The following is an 18,284-nucleotide window of genomic DNA, read 5'->3' as shown; positions in this document are numbered from 1 at the left end:
ACATGACAGATGCTTTATTAAAGACCTAAATATGGTGAGATACCTTAACTGCAATCCTGAAGTTACCAGATTTTTCACTGGTGGGGACAAAATGGGAACACTAACTGGGTAATTGGACAAGTCACAGCGTGGTGGCAAGTCCAAAAGCTGAGACTCCTTGGGCTGGATATAGCTTCTGTAGGCCAGAGTTCCTGTTCCCCTGGCTTCTTTACTCACTCTTGTGAAAGCCCCGCTTTTTAATACTGCATAAAATGATATGGCATGGATTAAGTTTTCTCCAATCTCTCACTGCATACCCTGCCCCACATATTCCTCGCATGGTCTGAAAAACATGAAAATCAGAGCAAACACTATATAGCAGAGGAGAGTCAGAATGGACACCTACAAAGGAGCTACTATTTCAGTCTTTCTACATTTGAATTATAACGTTCTTAAAGAAATGACAAACTATCATCAAGTGAAAGTGCTGCTACAATAAAATCCAAGTGAACCTACTAAATTTTAGCGCCATGGATAAATTCCCAGTGTATTACTGAGCTTCAAAGGGAATTTATTAGCTAACTGCAATCAAGTTGAAATGGTAGAGTGAAGGAAAAGCAAGTTAATTTTATATAATTTTTAAAGAAAAACCCTGAAATCTGTCTTCAACTATGACTGCTCTTTCTCACACTTTAGACGATTTCAACTGTCCTTAGTCTTTCAAAGTCAATGGAAGATGCTAAAAGAAATCCCATTCAATGAAATTTTATACAGGAAATAAATTGGAGGCTTAATGCTAAGGATATTAAATGTTGAAATTAGAGTTGTACCAACAATAACACACACTAACAGAAAGCAAACAGCACTTCTCATAAACAGATGTATTGTAGAATAAGCTATAATCCCTTCTTCTTGCCCTCACCCCCACAAAAATCCCCTACTCTGTCCAAATCACTGCTACAGATTCGGGAGGTGAAATACTGGAGATTATTTGGGCCTAGTGAAGACAGAATGGCACTCTCTTTCCCATTCTGTCACTTTCCTAGATGACCAGCCTGGTCCTTGGAATGTTGGTGTGAGATTCATCAATAGCATGACAATATATTGTACACATCACATACTAAGCTGATTAATATGTAGCTAAAGATACGGAACAGGCCAAATAAAACATTTTTACTTCATACGTTGTTGTTAACTTATTTGTTGGAATGTGTCTTTGGGCACCTAATACATTTCATTTAAATAACCAAATACAATAAAGAAACAATTTTCTGTATCTCCCTGCTGCCAAAACAGAGACATGCATCCCATTGTTATATTGTACAATAGTTACAGTGAAAGATATAGGTAAAGGAAATTATTTGAAAAGGCTGTAGGTTTGACTTATGAGGAAAGATTAGAAAGTAAATAAGTAATGACTGTGCAAGAATCCGCAAATATTCAAAGGGTGCAATGCTTAAACACCAACAAGGTTGAGGACTTTTTAGCATGATAAATATGGGTATAAAACAAGGAATTTTAGAAGAGGAAAATTTAAGCTATATAAAAAGCTTCTTAACATTAAGATATATTTGAATGTAGAATAGTTCCCCAAAGGAAAAGGAGGAAGCACAAGCCCTTGTGCTATTTAAAAAAAAAAAATCTGTCAAATATGGCCTCCATCACCATATCATCTGAGTGGCTCAAACTTCGCACAACAACTTCTCTTGACATTTCTGTAATGTAGGTCAATATTATTATACCTGGAAAAGAACTGGAGGATAAAGTGCAGGAAAAAATTTTGTACTGGCCTAGAGGAGGTGACTTAATACCCCTCTACCCCGATATAACGCTGTCCTCGGGAGCCAAAGAAATCTTACCGCATTATAGGTGAAACCGTGTTATATCGAACTTGCTTTGATCCGCTGGAGCGCGCAGCCCCGCCCCCCTGGAGCGCTGCTTTACCGTGTTATATCCGAATTCATGTTATATCGGGTCGCATTATATCGGGGTAGAGATGTAATTTTTTTTCACATCTCTGATTTCTTTGATTCCATGACAACTGTTTCCCCTCACAAAACCTTTTTAAAGAAATGAGCTTTTGGGGCTATGTTCACTATGAAGAAAGGCTGAGCCTTCCACTGTCTTTGTAGTGAACACAACGGGCAACATTTTCAGACTTAAGGCCCTAAAGTGAGGCTCCTAAATAAATTCAGCCACATTTTCAGAAGCACTGAACACCCTCAGCTCCCACTGATGCTACTTTTAAGGGCCCAGTTTTGAAAAATCTTGTCCTAAGGATTAGTTTTCAAATGTGTTCTCTAACTTTGAGTTCCCAACTTCAGACTCTGAGGCTGGGATATTCCAAGGAGCCTCAGTGAGCCAAAGGCTCCAAATCCCATTGAAAGGGAGTTAGATACCCAATCTCCTTAGGATCCTTTATAAATCCCAGGTCTAGTGCCTGATTTTCAGAAGTACTAGAGCACTCATTTCTCTACCTGAAGTAAATGGGATCTGCTAGTGTTCATCCCCTCTGAGGCCTCTACATGTCTAAAACTAGGCTCCCAAAATGTTTGCTGAGCTTGTTCCATATCCTCATATCCAAGTTATGAGTCCTAGCTCCACTAGCCAGACTGAATCTTGACATTTCTACTTTGACTCTGCATTCTATTTCTATTAAATTGAGGTTACCCCCCAAACCAAACAATGAGGCATGAATATGCCTCTTGAATTCATGGGTTTTGTTTTTGTAATATGGCATGATTTGGTGTCCTCTTTGGCCTGAATGCGTCCTCTTTTTAAAGTGTGTTTGCACCCAGGGCAAAGTAGCATGCAGATAGTTGTGAAGGTCCCTAGAAATTCACAGGACTTCAAGTGCAATTTTCCCCACCAAGATGATCCTTGCAATTGATTTTAATAAATTTTGCCAAAGCTACACAATATCCATCTCTGAATGCATGCTTGGCTGCAGAATTCCTGGTACTTCAGCTGTAATTTACCCTTTAATTTAAATTGGGTATTTGTGTTCACATGCATATACACAACATGTATAGGAAAAGAAATATGTTCTGCCTGGCATGGCAAAACACATTCAGATATGGGGGAAAACACAACCAGATGCTCTTTGTTGTATTTCCTTCTCCACTATAGCGGGGATAATTGTCCAGTAGTTTAAAAGTGACATAGCCGGTACCACACTAACAGAGCTGGTAAATTCTTCATCATATAGGGTGATATAAAATTATTTCCAGTGCAACCAAAAGAAAAGTACTTGTGGCCCTTTAAGGAACATAGCATTCTATATTAATAGTCTTAACACGCTACACGTTACAATAGAGGTACTAGAGTGTTTTAGTTAGGCCATTACTATAGAACACATTTTATTAATACATTGGAGAGAGGAGACTACTTAAATGTTATTTAAAAGCCATTTAAAATCCATGTCCTTGACCTTACCTATCTATGCCATCCCTCCTGCTGCAGACTGGATATGTAATTCCATTCTTGTGTGAACGCTGAAGGCTAATCTTTTGTGCTGCCACAGACTGTAGAAAAATCAGGGCCCTAATTAAAGCACAGACATGCTGAGAAAGGGAGAATGAGAACTTCTGGCATTTTGCAGCTTTGAAATAAATATATTATGTGATGATTCATTTCTAAATATTAAATACTTAAGATGCAAGACAATTCCATAAAATGTGTCAGTCACTAACTATTTAGTAAAAAACAAAAAAAATGACCCTTTTCTTCTCATATGTAATTAAAGATCAATTTGTATTTTATGATATATGAAGTGATTTTGGGGGTCATAGGAAGGACAGAAGGACCTCAGTATAATCAAGATGAAGATACCTCTTCCTCTTAAATATTAATCCCCAGAACAGAAAGAGGATGATAGTTGAGGATACCGGGGAAAGGCTAGTTTGTTTTTAATGCTTTTAAAATGTCAATTTAAAGAGCCATGACAGTATTGGCTACACACTAAGGCTATGGCTACACTTGGAGTTGGGGGTGATTACCTGCTCAAGTAGACATACTTGGGCAAGCTCTCATGGAGCTAGCGTGCTACAAATAGTAGTGTAGCTGCAGTAGCAGCAAGTGGCAGCACAGGATAACCACTATGAGTATACCTCCCCCACCCTGGACCCTGTGGATATGTATTTGGGGTGGCTAGCCCATGCTACTGCTAGCCACTGCCTGTGCTATTGCGGCTACACTACTATTTTTATCACACCCATAGCTCCAGGTGTAGATGTAGCCTAAATCGTTAGACAGAGTTTGTACTGATCCCTTGATAGCCTGAGTTCTTATTTCTAGGCTCAGGGCCCATTCCTAAACAAAACTGGGCTAGGGATGTATTTTAAATCTCCCCTTCATTTTATTGATGTATTGACTCTAAAGTCCATTTTAAATCATCTTCTCAACCAAAAGGGCCGACTCCCCCCTCCTTTTTTCCCCTTACTTTTTGCTGCTGACAACATGCTATATTGCGCTGGCAGTCCTGTTCTTGTTACAGTAAGCAACTAGACCAATCTCAGTTCTGGAGGTTTGGGTTCATATTTATCTGGGTTGAAACCAATAATTTTGCTTTTAATCTCAGTCTCTACTATTCATCTATCCTCTCCACAATTGTATCACACTACGATATAGGACTAGACTACTGGCAATTATGCATATCAGGATTGAGGTGCATTATTAAAGCTGTGTGTGGAAGCTCACAAAAACCTCTACTATTATTAATCCCTCACTTTTATGAACACTACTATTAACAAATGTCATTTAAAAAATGTGGGGGTTTTTTGGACAGATTCTTTCTGACTGTTTAATTCATGACTCCACCAGGAAAAACAATGATTTCTTCTATGGACAAAATACTGTTATGGAACTGACAGTTTTAAAATTCCCCCTAGTGTTCTGTCTGGCTATTTTCTTAAGATAATATATTTTCTGGGAAAATAATTCAAGTGACAAACATTTTGAGAAAAATAATTTTAAAAGTAACTAACCAATTTCAATTGGTAGAGAGAATACAAAATGTTTATTTCATAAATATACAAAACCCTTATCTAGGAGCACTGTACATGATGGATTCAAATTCTTCCACGCAAATGGAAAAAAAAAACCCCTAACATTATGATTAGTTGAGATTTCATTAAAAACTTATGTAAAGTCCAGTTCTAGTCTGAAAATAATGATTGTAAAATAGATTAGATTTTAAAGCCAGAGGGGACTACTATAATCATCTGGTTTGGTCCCCTACATAAAACATACCTAACAATTTCACCCAGTTATTCCTGCAATGGAGGGAATTTTTCTTCACTGCTATGTAAATTAACACTATCAAGTACTCTAATTTGTAGTTTAACTAGGCCATATATTTTAGACAGACCTCCAGTCTCAATGTAAAGATTTCAAGGGAAATGAAGTTCTTTGGTAAGACATTGCAATGATTAATTACCCTCAATAAGAATTTGCAATTTATTTCCAATTAGAATTTTTCTAACTTCAGTTTCCAGCCACAGGAATTTGCTATGCCTTTATCTGCTAGATTAAAGGGCATTACAATCTCAGTGACTGCATATCAGATGCACTCAGTTTACCAGTAAAAAGATGTTTAATTGTTAGCCCTACAGACTCATCTGGAAGTTAAATGGATTATTTTCTTGTTGCATTGTCACCGCATTAAAAGGTTCTGAGGGCCAGATTAGGACCTCATTAACAGTTGCTCAGACCCATTATTTTCAAATTATCCCTTCAGTAACACCCGTATAGTTCCACTGCCTTCACTGAGTTTACACAAAAGATTGGAATAAAGTAAAGAATTTTATTGATTCAGGAAGAGGAATTGCATCCACATCTCTCTCTCTCTCGTCTCTACAAGGCTAGCAGGAGTAAAGAATCATAACATTTTGGTTACTAAAGTCAGCAAATCTGTTATTACATGTAAGGAGAAGATTGTTTAGCATAAAGGTAACCATTTTACAGTCACTTTTCAGAGTAAAACCACACTTTTACTTTATTCTGTCCTCTATCCACACAGGCATAGTGTGAGCAGTAGTGCAAATGTCCTCCAGTGGGGATACTGTGGTTTAGCCTTATACTGGCAGGACCTGCTCTGGGAATAAAGTCTAGTTAATATTTCATGGTTTAATCCTTCATCTCTCTGATTATGATGCCAACAATGGCACCAGCTGTGAGAATGGTTTTGTGATGTGAACACCTGGGTATGGAATTGAGGATCAGTACACATTTCACAGAGGTCCGTTTGTGAACAGCCGCATGGCAATACTTTTGATCACTATTGGTAAAGATTGGAAAACTTCTTACTGAATTTATTTTATGCAAGCAGTCACCCCCACAATTCTGGACATCTGGGCTGCTCTCCCCTCTCTGCAGCTTTGCAGAGATGGATCACATTTTGGCACTGTACACTCTGGCCACGTCCCCTCTGCTTCTCCTTGCCATCATCCAAGTTATTCCCAAAATGTAAAACTTGCATGTCATTAACAAATATTCCAGAGATAATGAAATAACTGTACATTAGAGCCAAGAAATATGGTTCTATGGTAATGATTCCACTTAATACAGTAGAACCTCAAAGTTACAAACACCTTGGGAATGGAGGTTGTTTGTAACTCTGAAATGTTTGTAACTGAACAAAACGTTTTGGTTGTTTCAAAAAGTTTAAAACTGAACATTGACTTAATACAGCTTTGAAACGTTATTATGCAGAAGAAAATGTTGCTTTTAACCATCTTAATTTAAATGAAACAAGCACAGAAACAGTTTTGTTACTTTGTCAATTTTTTTTAAACTTTCCCTTAAATGTAAACTACTAAAAAAAAACAAAACAGTACTGTATTGTATTTGCCTTTTGTGCGTGCGTGCGTGTGTGTGTGTGTGTCTCTGCTGCTGCATGACTACATAGTTCTGATTCCAAATGAGGTGTGTGGTGGACTGGTCAGTTCATCACTCTGATATTCATAACTCTGAGGTTCTACTATATCTGACCTGTAGGTCATCAGCCATTTAAGGTGGGTAGAATTGTGGGAGATGCTGCTTGCAAAAAGGAAATTATCAGTAAGAAGTTTTCTGTTCTGCAGCCCAGTGTCTCCAACAGTTTTGGATGTCTGGAAAGTAGCAAGCAATGATATGTAGGGAGGATTATGAAACAAGAGTTTGGTACAAAAGTACCACCCCCTTTTTATGTACTTGTTCAAAAGTCCATATTATTTTTGGGCCACTGACCTGCAGAGTCCTCCTTTGGCAGGAAGATGCTACAAAGATAGAAAGTCCACATTGAACTGCTTAGCTGTAGGCCAAATGGACACTTTGCAGATTTCCAAAGTGGATGCACTTGCTTGCTCCGCCCATGAGGTTAAGGATCTTGTGGAGTGCACCTTGATCCCTTCTGAGACAGGAACATCTGATGATTTGTAGGCTTCCACAATACATAGTCTAATCCACATAGTGACGGGAGACTTGGAAACACTAAGTTCCTGGCATTTTGAGTGGAAGGACACGAATAGAGAGCCTGATTTTCTCATGGTCTCTGTACTCTTGAGATAGATTTTCAAGGCTCTTCTGTTATTTAAGGATTCTGGTGTTCTTAGCACCACCATGTCGTCATGAAACACAAAGTAAGGCTCCTGCATAGAGAAGGCTGCCAGCTCCAACACTCACATGATAGACATGACAGCTACTAAGAAACAAGTCTTAATGGATAAAAAAAAAGGCTGACACTGACATCAAAGGTTCAAAGGGATGGGTTGTCAGGTCCTCAAAATCAGCAGAAAGAGTGCTCTGACCACTGGTCTGGCAAATCAAACTGCTCAACGGAATCTGGCTATCTGTGGATTGTCTTCCAGGGAGCCTCAGGATCCTGAAAATAGCATACTACTAAGAGCAGACAGCTGACATGCAACTGTACTGCACTGAAAATCTCTGTCTGTGCCTTCGTGGAGGATGTCCAGAATGGTCAGAATTCCAGGATTGCTGGAATTTGCATTGTGCTCGTGTAGAATCTGGACTAGATAAGAGTATGCTTTTAATGTTGATACTATCCTAGTGTCTTAATCACTCTGGAGGAGTTTATTGCTCCTCCCTGGGTCAGTTATGTTGAAGGAGAATGCTGCTCCTCACTGCCCAAAAACGGGGCAGAAAAAAACTAAAAATAGAAGAGTCAGGTGGGAACAACAGAAACTGCCACTGTCTGCTGCTGCAAAGGCAGAGAATCCGGTGGCAAGCAGGAACAGAGTATGTGTGGCCAGAGAGTGGAGCGCCAAAACACTGATCCGCCTCCATGAATCTACAGAGAGAGAAGAGCAGTCCAGAAATCCAGAACTGTGGGAGATGCTGGGCTGCAGAAATTATTCATTACTGTATAGCGGTGACACTGACAGCCCCCAGTCAGGATTTAAGACTCATGTATAGCTAGGCACTGTACAGATGTATTATGAAAAGATGGCCCCTGCCCTGAAGACTTTAGGATAAATCTCCAGCACTGATTGGGAAACCTCAACCACATACTGACAAAGATATACCTTTTTAATGAACATTTTCATTACTTTGAAGATTAATTTCATTGAAACTCACAATGTATTATTTGTTTTCTCTTTATTAGATTTTCTAGACAATGAACCTGTCGTATCCCAGAGATCTAACCTACTGTGTTGCAACCTGCTGGCAAAGTAGTTTTGGCTCTCAGAGTTTTTAATATCATAACTACTGTACCAAGGAAAACAAACTCTAGCAGCACAGACCCTCTCCCTAATTCTCATTAATTTACAAAGACACAAAGCATTAGCAAGCCAAGCCTGTAAACCATGACATCTGCTCAGGTACAAAAATAAATACGATTTGCAGGAGACTTCTTATCCTATTTGTCATCAATGCTTAATCCAATCAGAATTAACAAGGACAATACATTTCTGCATTAAATACTTGAAACTTCTTGGGTTAGGAACTCACTTCTGCCTCAAAAAGACCCCAATCTGTGCAGTTCTTAATAGAGTTAAAAACAAAACCAGTGATTTAATATTCAACTTCTTCTGGTGAAGGAATTACAGCAGTTCCCTAATAAGCTGCAAGATGATGATCTCTAGCCATTTAAAGGTTTCTGGTCATCACTGAGGATGTTATAATAAAAATCCATCTTCAAACTTGCTCTGGGTTCATAATGAAATGGAAGAAAAATACTTACATGATTAACAGATTTTTTTTTTTTTTAAATGTGGATATACCTCCTGGATATAAGAATATATTTAGTTGGAAAGGACATTTTTGTTGTAATTCTCTGTTCCTCATACACTCTAATAAAGTTTTAAACTGATTTGTTCTTTAGGATCTAGCAACATTTCTCTTAATTTTTTAAAATTTTATTTACTATAATACATTGCCTCAAGGCACATGAAACATTCAAAGTTAGTAACAAGTTGCTGCAAGCTTTCAAATACACATTTGCTTTATATCAAAATACATCCAGGGCAATGTTTTAGGTTCCACATATGAAGGTATTTTTCATCCAGTGACAGAAGATAAAGGTAAAGGGTACTCGAGTACTGGTGGAGTCTTCAGCTATAAGAAGGTCCTGGATCACTTAGATGGATGATCCTTTATTCCAATACACACAGGTGGACTCTTATTCCTGTGCAGACACACACAACTTGCAGAAAGAACAATAATGGGATAAGAACTCGCAAGACTTCTGCAGCTAAAGTCAGGTGCTCCTACTTCAGACTGCCAATGTCTGCTGCACTCCATTAGTTCAAGCAGTGATTCTACAATGCATTGGGGTGAACTGTGCACGAAAACTAGACCCATTCTCATCTTATTCCAGGACTCTCACAATATCGATACAGTATATTTTATGTATTTTAGAGGTTAGAGACATCCTGTTCTGTAGCGTGGACACAGCCCCTCAATGTTGATCCCATTATGGCTCATGTTGCATCAAATTCCCAGTTAGCACCAGCTGAATCAGAGCACGCAATGCAGTGTCATCAAACCAAGTGCAAAGTCTGAAGCCTCCTCCTCAAATTATGCTTGGTAGAAGCCATATTGATCACCAACCTGGTATAAAACACCACATACTGAAAACTGGGATTCTGAATCCTTGACAACCCAATCTCTTGAAAGATGAAAAACCAATGAAACTAAATACCAATCTCAGCCCCAATTTACACCTCTTTTAACACTTTCCCATCTTGCCTCCCTCTGTGCTCATCACTACAAGTACCAAGGCACTCCCCAACTTAACCCCCCTCTCCTCAGGATTGTATTTCCTCACTGTTCTACCAGCTCAGGCACCCTAAAAGGTGACTTTCAAAGGGATATAGCTAACCACAGAAAAGGAGTGTAGCAGCCTGCCGTGGGAGGGTAATTTATATTTTCTGTATTCAAAAATTACATTTTGTATAACAGCAAAATACAGTTAAAATAGTTCAAACTGACCATGCATCACAATTAGGAAACTGAATGGAAGAATAAGGCCAATACTTTCTTTGAAGAAGAATATAAATATGAACTAGGCAAATAATTAGTTAGGAGAGTTAGATGACTCATTTAGTTTTTCATCCTATACCTGAAAGAAGAGACTTATAATTATACTCCATAAAGTCCAGAAATCTTAAAGTCTAGAGTATAAAGTGGACTTCAACCACTAAATCAAAGTGTGTGCTGGCTAAGCCCTTGTATCTGGAATTTTGCAAGTTGTATTCCAAGATATGTGAAATATGTAAGAATTTTTTATTCCGTAAGAAATGCAGCCATGTTTTTTTCTAAACCAGCGGATCTCTACCTCTAATAGACTTTAGACCATTTTTGCAGAAGATTCTTACAGACCTATCTCCCTTCCAACCTCCCAGCTTGATTCTAAAAAATTATTTAATTTTTTGACCCACCAGGAAAGATCACATAGGCCATTGTTATAATTCACAATTATCTTCTTACACTTCTTAATGGTGACTGATGCGAACATTAAAAGCAGTGAGAGTGGGCTGATGCCTAGCTGCTGGTAGCACGTACAGCTAAAAAGACAGTTTGAGAGCTTTACTTTAATTTGAAAATTGCTACAGAAGGCTGCATCCATTTCTCTAACATGAAGCAAAAATTATGATGTTAGTACTAAGTAGCTGTTAACTAGTACTAAATCAGCTGTAACGCTAACTGTTACTGTTTGCCAATTATTTACTAGCCACCTCTTCCCCTTCCATACTGATGGCATCACTGCAAGAGAAATGTAAAATACTAAACTGCCTCCCAATAAAAGCCCAACAATGTATGAGAAGTTACTTTATTTCCTCTTTTAAATATACATATACAAGATATTTTATTTCAAAAGCACAATAACATTATACAAGTTTCAAATTTACATTTTTGCAGTTAAGGATACCAATATACGCATTATTCAAATAACTTCTTCAGTTTATCTTGGATGGAATTCAAATCAGTGGCATAAGTATCTTGCAATCACTAAATACAGATAATACTCACAGTGAACCAAACTGCATAGTAATTTATGAAATGAGAAATGACCACACTCATTAGTGATGATCTGGGAGCCCATTTGCTAGAATAATAAGTGCAAACGTACAAAAAACGATGCAAAATTTCTTCCTTTGCCCTCATTTTCCTACCTCTCCCAACTACAGAAAGACATTTGGGAATGTTAAGGAAGAGTTTGCCTGCTCAGACCAGCTCCTGTCTCTGTATAGTACAGTTTGAATTGCTCATTACCAACACCACAAAATAAAGTGATCTTGCTGCATGTCTGTTAGCTGAAATTCATGAGTAAAAATTTCTTGCATCATTGAAAGTGCAGGGAGTACTGAAAATATCTGATACATGACTAGATAAACCACAGGGAAACAGTAAGTGAACACAGCTATGAAGTCAGTGCTGAAGTCCGTGAAGCATGTTTGCTAATTTCAATACAGTGCTTTGGCTGGTAAGCAGTATTACTGGTAACCTTTGAACTAGCCACTGCACACAAGTCTCCATGGAGCTGGTTTTCCTAACCCAAGGTTTCAATCACAGATTAGACAAGACTAACAAAACTGTTGTTTCTTTGCAGAGGGATTTACCTTCAGTTTAAAGAACTGAAAATATCAAAATGAAGAGAGAATTCTTCATTGCAATAAGAGGAAAACAAGAAAAGATACTGAAGATAACTATTTACACTGTCTGGGGAAAATAAGCTGAAAAAAAAAGAGCAAAAATTTTAAGGACTATTTGAATGCTAGAAAATAATAATTTGATATTCCAACCCATTTGAATTTCACTTTTAAATGAGTAGTGACTGCTGTTCACTAAGGACTTCAAGAAATTAGGAGGAGGATTATTATACTTAAGCATGAAATCATGATTTGTGATTCTCCCTCCCAGCTGGCATGTCCTCTCACTGCACCGTTAAGAAAAGAATGCAAACATTGTGTGTGTGTGTGTGTGTGTGTGTGTGTGTGTGTGTACACACACACACACACACACACACACACACACAGCGGACCATTGCTAGAATGTGCGTCCATATAGCGCGAATTCGGTTATAGCGCAGTACAGCGGATGGATCCCAAATTTAATTACCGTCATTGGAATCCATGGTAACACGGTCCCCACGTTAACACGGGACCGCGCATGGATCCAAAACCCCACGTTCTAGCGGAGGTTGTGTGTGTGTGTGTGTGTGTGTGTGTGTGTGCGCGCGCACACGTGCTCTCAAACAGCAGGTCACAAAATTCTTTATAGCCCTCCCTTTCTAAGCCTTAACAGAGCATTAAAAAACAACACCCCCCCCTCCACACACACAAACAGCAAGAGGGGAAAGTAGAACACACAGATCTAAAATGCATTCTCTGGATAGTTCAGGTTTTCAGACAGAGATGGCATTGCCTGGAAAAGTAATAGTTATAGGGAATTTATGTATTTAGAACTTTTACCTGTCACATCACAAGATCCCTTCATGTAAATTATTATGGCTAAAATCTGGGAAACAGAACAATGAGCTAATGAAAAATGGTTCAATCACAATATGCCATTAGTTATTGAAAAAGAGAGACAACTATTTTTTTCCTTTAAGTTACAATGAGCATCTGGTTGGCTTGACTCCAGAAACAGTTAGTTTATGGACAGCACCAAACAGATAACACAAGAATGAAGAGTGGGAAGCCCCTCCAACATGGAGATACAAAGTATTGATTTATGCCTGTGTTTAGTGATTCTAAATAGATAATATTGCCACGCTATCTTCTACAGGGTCTTGCTTTTTAATTCAACTTTAAATGGCTTTTATTTTACTGCAGTTTATGTTTTTTGTAGCGGACAGATGGCTAACCCACTGGATCAGCAGTCTAGAGTTTGTCTCTGCACAGACTGCCGAGTACGATTACAAATATAGTAAAGCTCATCACAGCCACACTACAGCAGTGTGGTGCTGGAGTCCGGGGTGTAGTCTCCAGAATTAGTAGACTAAAGCTACATTATATAAGGTGCAGTACTGGCAATGCAACAAGCACACACAGTTTAATTTTACATGCACCAAGCAAGATGGAAACGCCCCCACACAATTCACTCCTTCTGCCCCTCTTTTAAAGATTGGATTAGTGGAAACATTATTCCTCTGAAAGCACTCTCCAATAAATCCCAGGGTCTGGCACAGTGCAGGTTTCTGCTGCACCACTTAATGCTTGCTGAGCCTGTTGCTATGGATTAGTAGAGGCCTGGCACCACTTCTCCCTCTGAAAATATGCTACAGACCTTGGCCATTTTAAGTTCTAAGCCAGGGCTAGGAACCCAGACACACAGTAAGGAGGAGGAGAGGTTGTACACAATTCCAGCTAGATTGTTGTAATTTCAAGACACAAACCATTTCAGACATCACATCAACCCTGATATGCCTATTGTACCACATGACCGGAAATATTAACAGCTTCTCTTACTTGGTTCTTTCCTAGCAACACACCTCCAGGTATATTCCCAGTAAATGACAGTTTGGGACTTTTGGTGTGTGCATATGGAAGGCAGGTGAATGTGGGAAGCTACACTCATCTAATCAGTAGAGCCTACAACCTTTGGAAAAAGATATTTCTGTCCCTGAATATTCTACAACAGTCACCACATAGGTGGTTTTTTTTTTTTTAAAAGGTAAAACCTATGAAATGAGAATTATTTTGTTTCAATGCATCAGTCATGTGTCTGAACTCTTAGAGAAGGCTCTGTAATACTTCCCCTTTTCCTTTGTCAAAACATCATCCATAGTCATCGGGATTTAATTAAAAGCTAGGACTCAGAGCAGCTGCCAGTTGAATCCAAAGATGATTTGACTGGTTTCCTGGCTCCTGGCAATCTCCTCTATGATGCAGTGTTGCTGCCATAGAAGATGGAGTTTCCGGTAACGTTCATGACATAAATGCAGGGGGTTGCCTCTTCTTCATGGGAGAAATAATGAGAACATTCATTAGGCATGTTACAACATTACATATCCCCATCTTTGGGCCTTTTCTTTTCTTCTCTCTTTCTTGGTTGACTCTATGACAATGTCAAGTGCAAATAGGTCTAGGCAAAGTGTCTATTAACAGTCCCAGATTAACTACCCGTGCTAATAACCATGGAAAATACTGAATGACAGTGTGATTGGTAACCATTTTTCACCACCGGTCTATCAGAAATGGGGCTGCTCAGAACTATGCAGGAACTGCATGCAGTATAAGGGGAACAACAAAGAAAGGGGAAAAAATTAAGACTCCTAGCAAGTAAAAAGTTAAACATGCACTTACTTCAAGCCTGGGTCTGTTTCTCCATATTCATCGAGATAGGGAGCAGGATATAAGCAGCCTCTGGTTTTACCTTCTATCAGGACTACTTTGCACTCCCTGATTCTGAAGGCAAAAATAATCACGTTTAAAATATTATTAACCATATCATTTTGCAGGTACTATTTATAAGCAACCTTCAAGAAAGCTTAAACTTTGACAGGTCTACGCACAAAGTTGCACTGGCTTAACTAGAAGTGTTGTTTTAAATAGATTTAGTTAAACTAGTGTAACCCCCTGGGTGAACACTCCTATATTTGTTTAAATCTAGCTTATATTGGTTTAGTTTACATCTGTAAATTAGCTGAAAGTTAAACTGATATAATCCAGATCTAAACCAACATAAAAGAGCATGCACTCAGGGGGTTGCAAGAGTTTAGCTAAATAAATTTTAAAATCTATTTGAGCCAAACTGGTTCAATCTTTGTGTTCAGACAAGCCCTTACAGACTTTCACAAAAGCAATAAATATGTGATTGTATTGTATTAGATACCCGTGACACAAGGGGCCTTATCATCAATAAGAATAAAATGGTTACTTATCTGTTCTGTAACTGTTCAAGATGTGCTGCACATGTCCATTACACTTTTGGGTGTTGGTGTGCCCACTGCACAGCCATCACAAACGTATTCCTCAGTGGTACCTGTTGGGCAGCTCGAGCTCCCTCTGCTGTAGTGCACCACTGCATGCAGGTATAAAGAGCAGAGCTGCCCCTAGCCCCCCCTCAGTTCCTACTTGCTGGAACTTCAATGTAGAGGGGGACAAGAGGGTGGGTCATGGAATGGACATGTGCAACAACAGTTACAAAACAGGTTAATAACTGATTTTTCTTCGAGTGATTGTACACGTGCATTCTGAACTTGGTGACTCACAAGCCATAAGAACAGGAGATGGGATCAGAGTCTATTTCAATAAAGATTGAAGAACAACTTGTCCAGCTCTAGCATCCTCTCTGGAGTCTTGCCTCCCACTGTGCTGTGGCTCAAATGTGTGGACTGAGGTGGTTGCTGCTGTACAAATGTCAACAACTGGAACTTGTGCTAGAAAGGCCGCTGAGGCCAACTGCACCTCACCGAATGAGCTGAGACACTGTCAGGCAGAGCAACATTAGCCAAGTCATAGCACATATGTACACAGGATGCGATCCAGGAAGAAATTCTCTGGATGGAGACTGACCTCTTTTTCTGTCTGCCACTGCTATGAACAGTTGGGATGATTAAGAAAGTGTCTGGTTCTGTCCAGGTAAAATGCTAAGGCTCTCCTCATGTCCAAGGTATGCAAATGCTCTTCTCCCTTGCTCATGTGTGGCTTTGGGTAAACTACGGGCAAATAAATTGGCTGGTTTATGTGGAAAGAAGAAACCACCTTTGAGAGAGAATGCAGGTCCTTAAAAAAGATCACATACGAAGGCATTAACGCACATTAATGCCCACAGATCCTCTATTCTTCTGGCAGAGGTAATGACCACCAAAAATGCCACCTTAATTGATAGATGCAGCAGAAAGCGGGTAGCTAGTTGCTTTAATGGGGAACCCATATATCTTGACAATACTAAGTTTAGATCCCACAGGGCAACTTGATCTTGCATCTAAGGGTTTAATTTGACTAAGCCTTTTAAAAACTGTATTGACATATCATTAGAGAAAATAAAGTGATTGTCCACTTTAGGATGGAGTACTGAAATAGTTGTTTTATGTACCTTGAAGGAACTTGCCCCCAAACCTGGTTTTGTGTTTCAGGTATAATAATTCAGGCCCAGAATATGTTGAACTGAAGAACTTGTTGGCGATAATCCACACTGGCGAGAACAGATGGAAAAAACATTTCCATTGACAGAGGCAAGTTACTCTTGTAGAAGGCTTTCGGCTATTCAGCAGGATCTCGATGTCTTTCAAGTAGGCCTGCTCTCTAGTGCCTAGCGATGGAGCATCCCTGCAGTTAAGTGAAAGGACTGTAGGCAACTGTGATCCACTAGACTTGGACCTAATCTCCCAGGAAGTGAAATTAGAAGTTTCATTGATAGTGCCAGGAGAGTGGAGAACTTGTGCTGATGGGTCCATGCTGGGGCTCTACGTGTGATTCTGGCCTGGTCCTGTCTTATCTTTAGTAACACCTTGTGAATGAATGGAATTGGTGGAGAAGCACAGAGAAGCTTATCACCTGTTATAGAACCTGGACTGTGACTCCGTAGGGAGCAGAATTAGTGGACACTTTCTGTTGGACTTTGTTGCAAATAGGTCTATCTGGGGAAGCCCCCACTGCTGGAAGATGTACCTGGCCACATCTTGCAAAGACATCACTTGTGGTGACTTGTAAATGATCTGTTCAGGTGGCCTGATAGGTTGTTCTGTATCCCTGGCAGGTAAGATACTTCTAGATCTATCAAGCTGGCAATACAGAGCTCCCAGAGTAAAGTTGCTTCTGGACAGAGCGGGGAAGAGCAGGCTCCCTGTTGCTTGTTGAGGTAAAACATTGCCATTGTGTTGTCTGTGAGGACTAACAAGCTGCTTCCGCTGATCTACAACAGAAATACTTGGCATGCTAGGCTGACAGGTTTCATTTCTCTGACACTGATGTGTAAAGCTGAGTCTTCTGAGGACCACAGACCCTGGGTCTGTCGAGAATCCAGGTGGGCTCACCACCCCAGATCAGAAGCATCTGTCACTAGCATGAGAGTTGGCTGGGGGTGGGTAAACGGAACGCCCACACATACATTGGCAGAATTTGTCCACCGATCCAGGGAGGTGAGGATAGGTGGAAGGGGCCATATGACCTGGAAACCTCGAACAGTTTTGTACAGGTGTGACGGGGTAAGCCTTCAAAGTCTAACAACTGAACAGATTGCCCGGAATCTGGATACTGGAAGAAAGGCCCTGGCTTGAGAGGAGTCCAGTACAGCACCTATAAACTTTATCCTCCAGGCCTGGGAAAGGAGAGATTTTTCTGTGTTGAATAACAATCACACTGCATTGAACATTGATTGGATCAGGTCAAGACTGTTCTGTACTTGCAATGGAGACTGGCCTCTTACAAGCTAGTTGTCCAGATAGAGGTAAATCTGAACTTCCAGTCTTCAGAGTAATGCAGCTACTACTGCCATGACTTTTGTAAAGACTCTGGGAGCTGCTTACTTGCTGAAAGCAGTACAGTGAAGTGGTAATGATTTTGATTTACCAGAAATTGGAGGCACTTCCTCTGACCTTGATTGATTATCACCTGGAAATAGCATCTTTTAAGTTGAGGATGACATACCAGTCCCCAGATTCCAGGGAAGGGGTAATAGAAGCTAGGATGATCATGCAAAACTATCTTTTTTTAAAAGCGACAAAGAGTCCTGTGGCACCTTATAGACCAGGGGTAGGCAACCTTTCAGAAGTGGTGTGCCGAGTCTTCATTTATTCACTTTAATTTAAGGTTTCGCGTGCCAGTAATACATTTTAAAGTTTTTTTATAAGGCCTCTCTCTACAAGTCTATATTATATAACTAAACTATTGTTGTATGTAAAATAAACAAGGTTT

At 39.6% G+C, this 18,284-nt stretch overlaps 1 protein-coding gene across 2 annotated transcripts in view; it reads right to left on the bottom strand.

Moving 5' to 3' along the window:
- Positions 1–13,935: 13,935 nt before the first annotated feature.
- UBR1 (ubiquitin protein ligase E3 component n-recognin 1) overlaps positions 13,936–18,284 on the bottom strand; it is a 142,000-nt gene continuing 137,651 nt past the window's right edge. For both annotated transcript variants that reach the window (XM_026651302.2, XM_026651303.2), the window contains exons 46-47: positions 14,730–14,831; positions 13,936–14,381 (exon numbers count right to left, since the gene is read on the bottom strand). In XM_026651302.2, the coding sequence (XP_026507087.1) occupies positions 14,240–14,381; positions 14,730–14,831 (244 nt within the window). In that variant the 3' untranslated portion in view covers positions 13,936–14,239. The remainder of the gene's footprint in view (positions 14,382–14,729; positions 14,832–18,284) is intronic.

This window comes from Terrapene carolina, unplaced genomic scaffold (genome assembly GCF_002925995.2).
Source record: "Terrapene carolina triunguis isolate 2854851 unplaced genomic scaffold, T_m_triunguis-2.0 Scaffold96, whole genome shotgun sequence".
Lineage (NCBI taxonomy): Eukaryota > Metazoa > Chordata > Testudines > Emydidae > Terrapene > Terrapene triunguis.
This window is presented reverse-complemented; position numbering and strand designations above follow the sequence as displayed.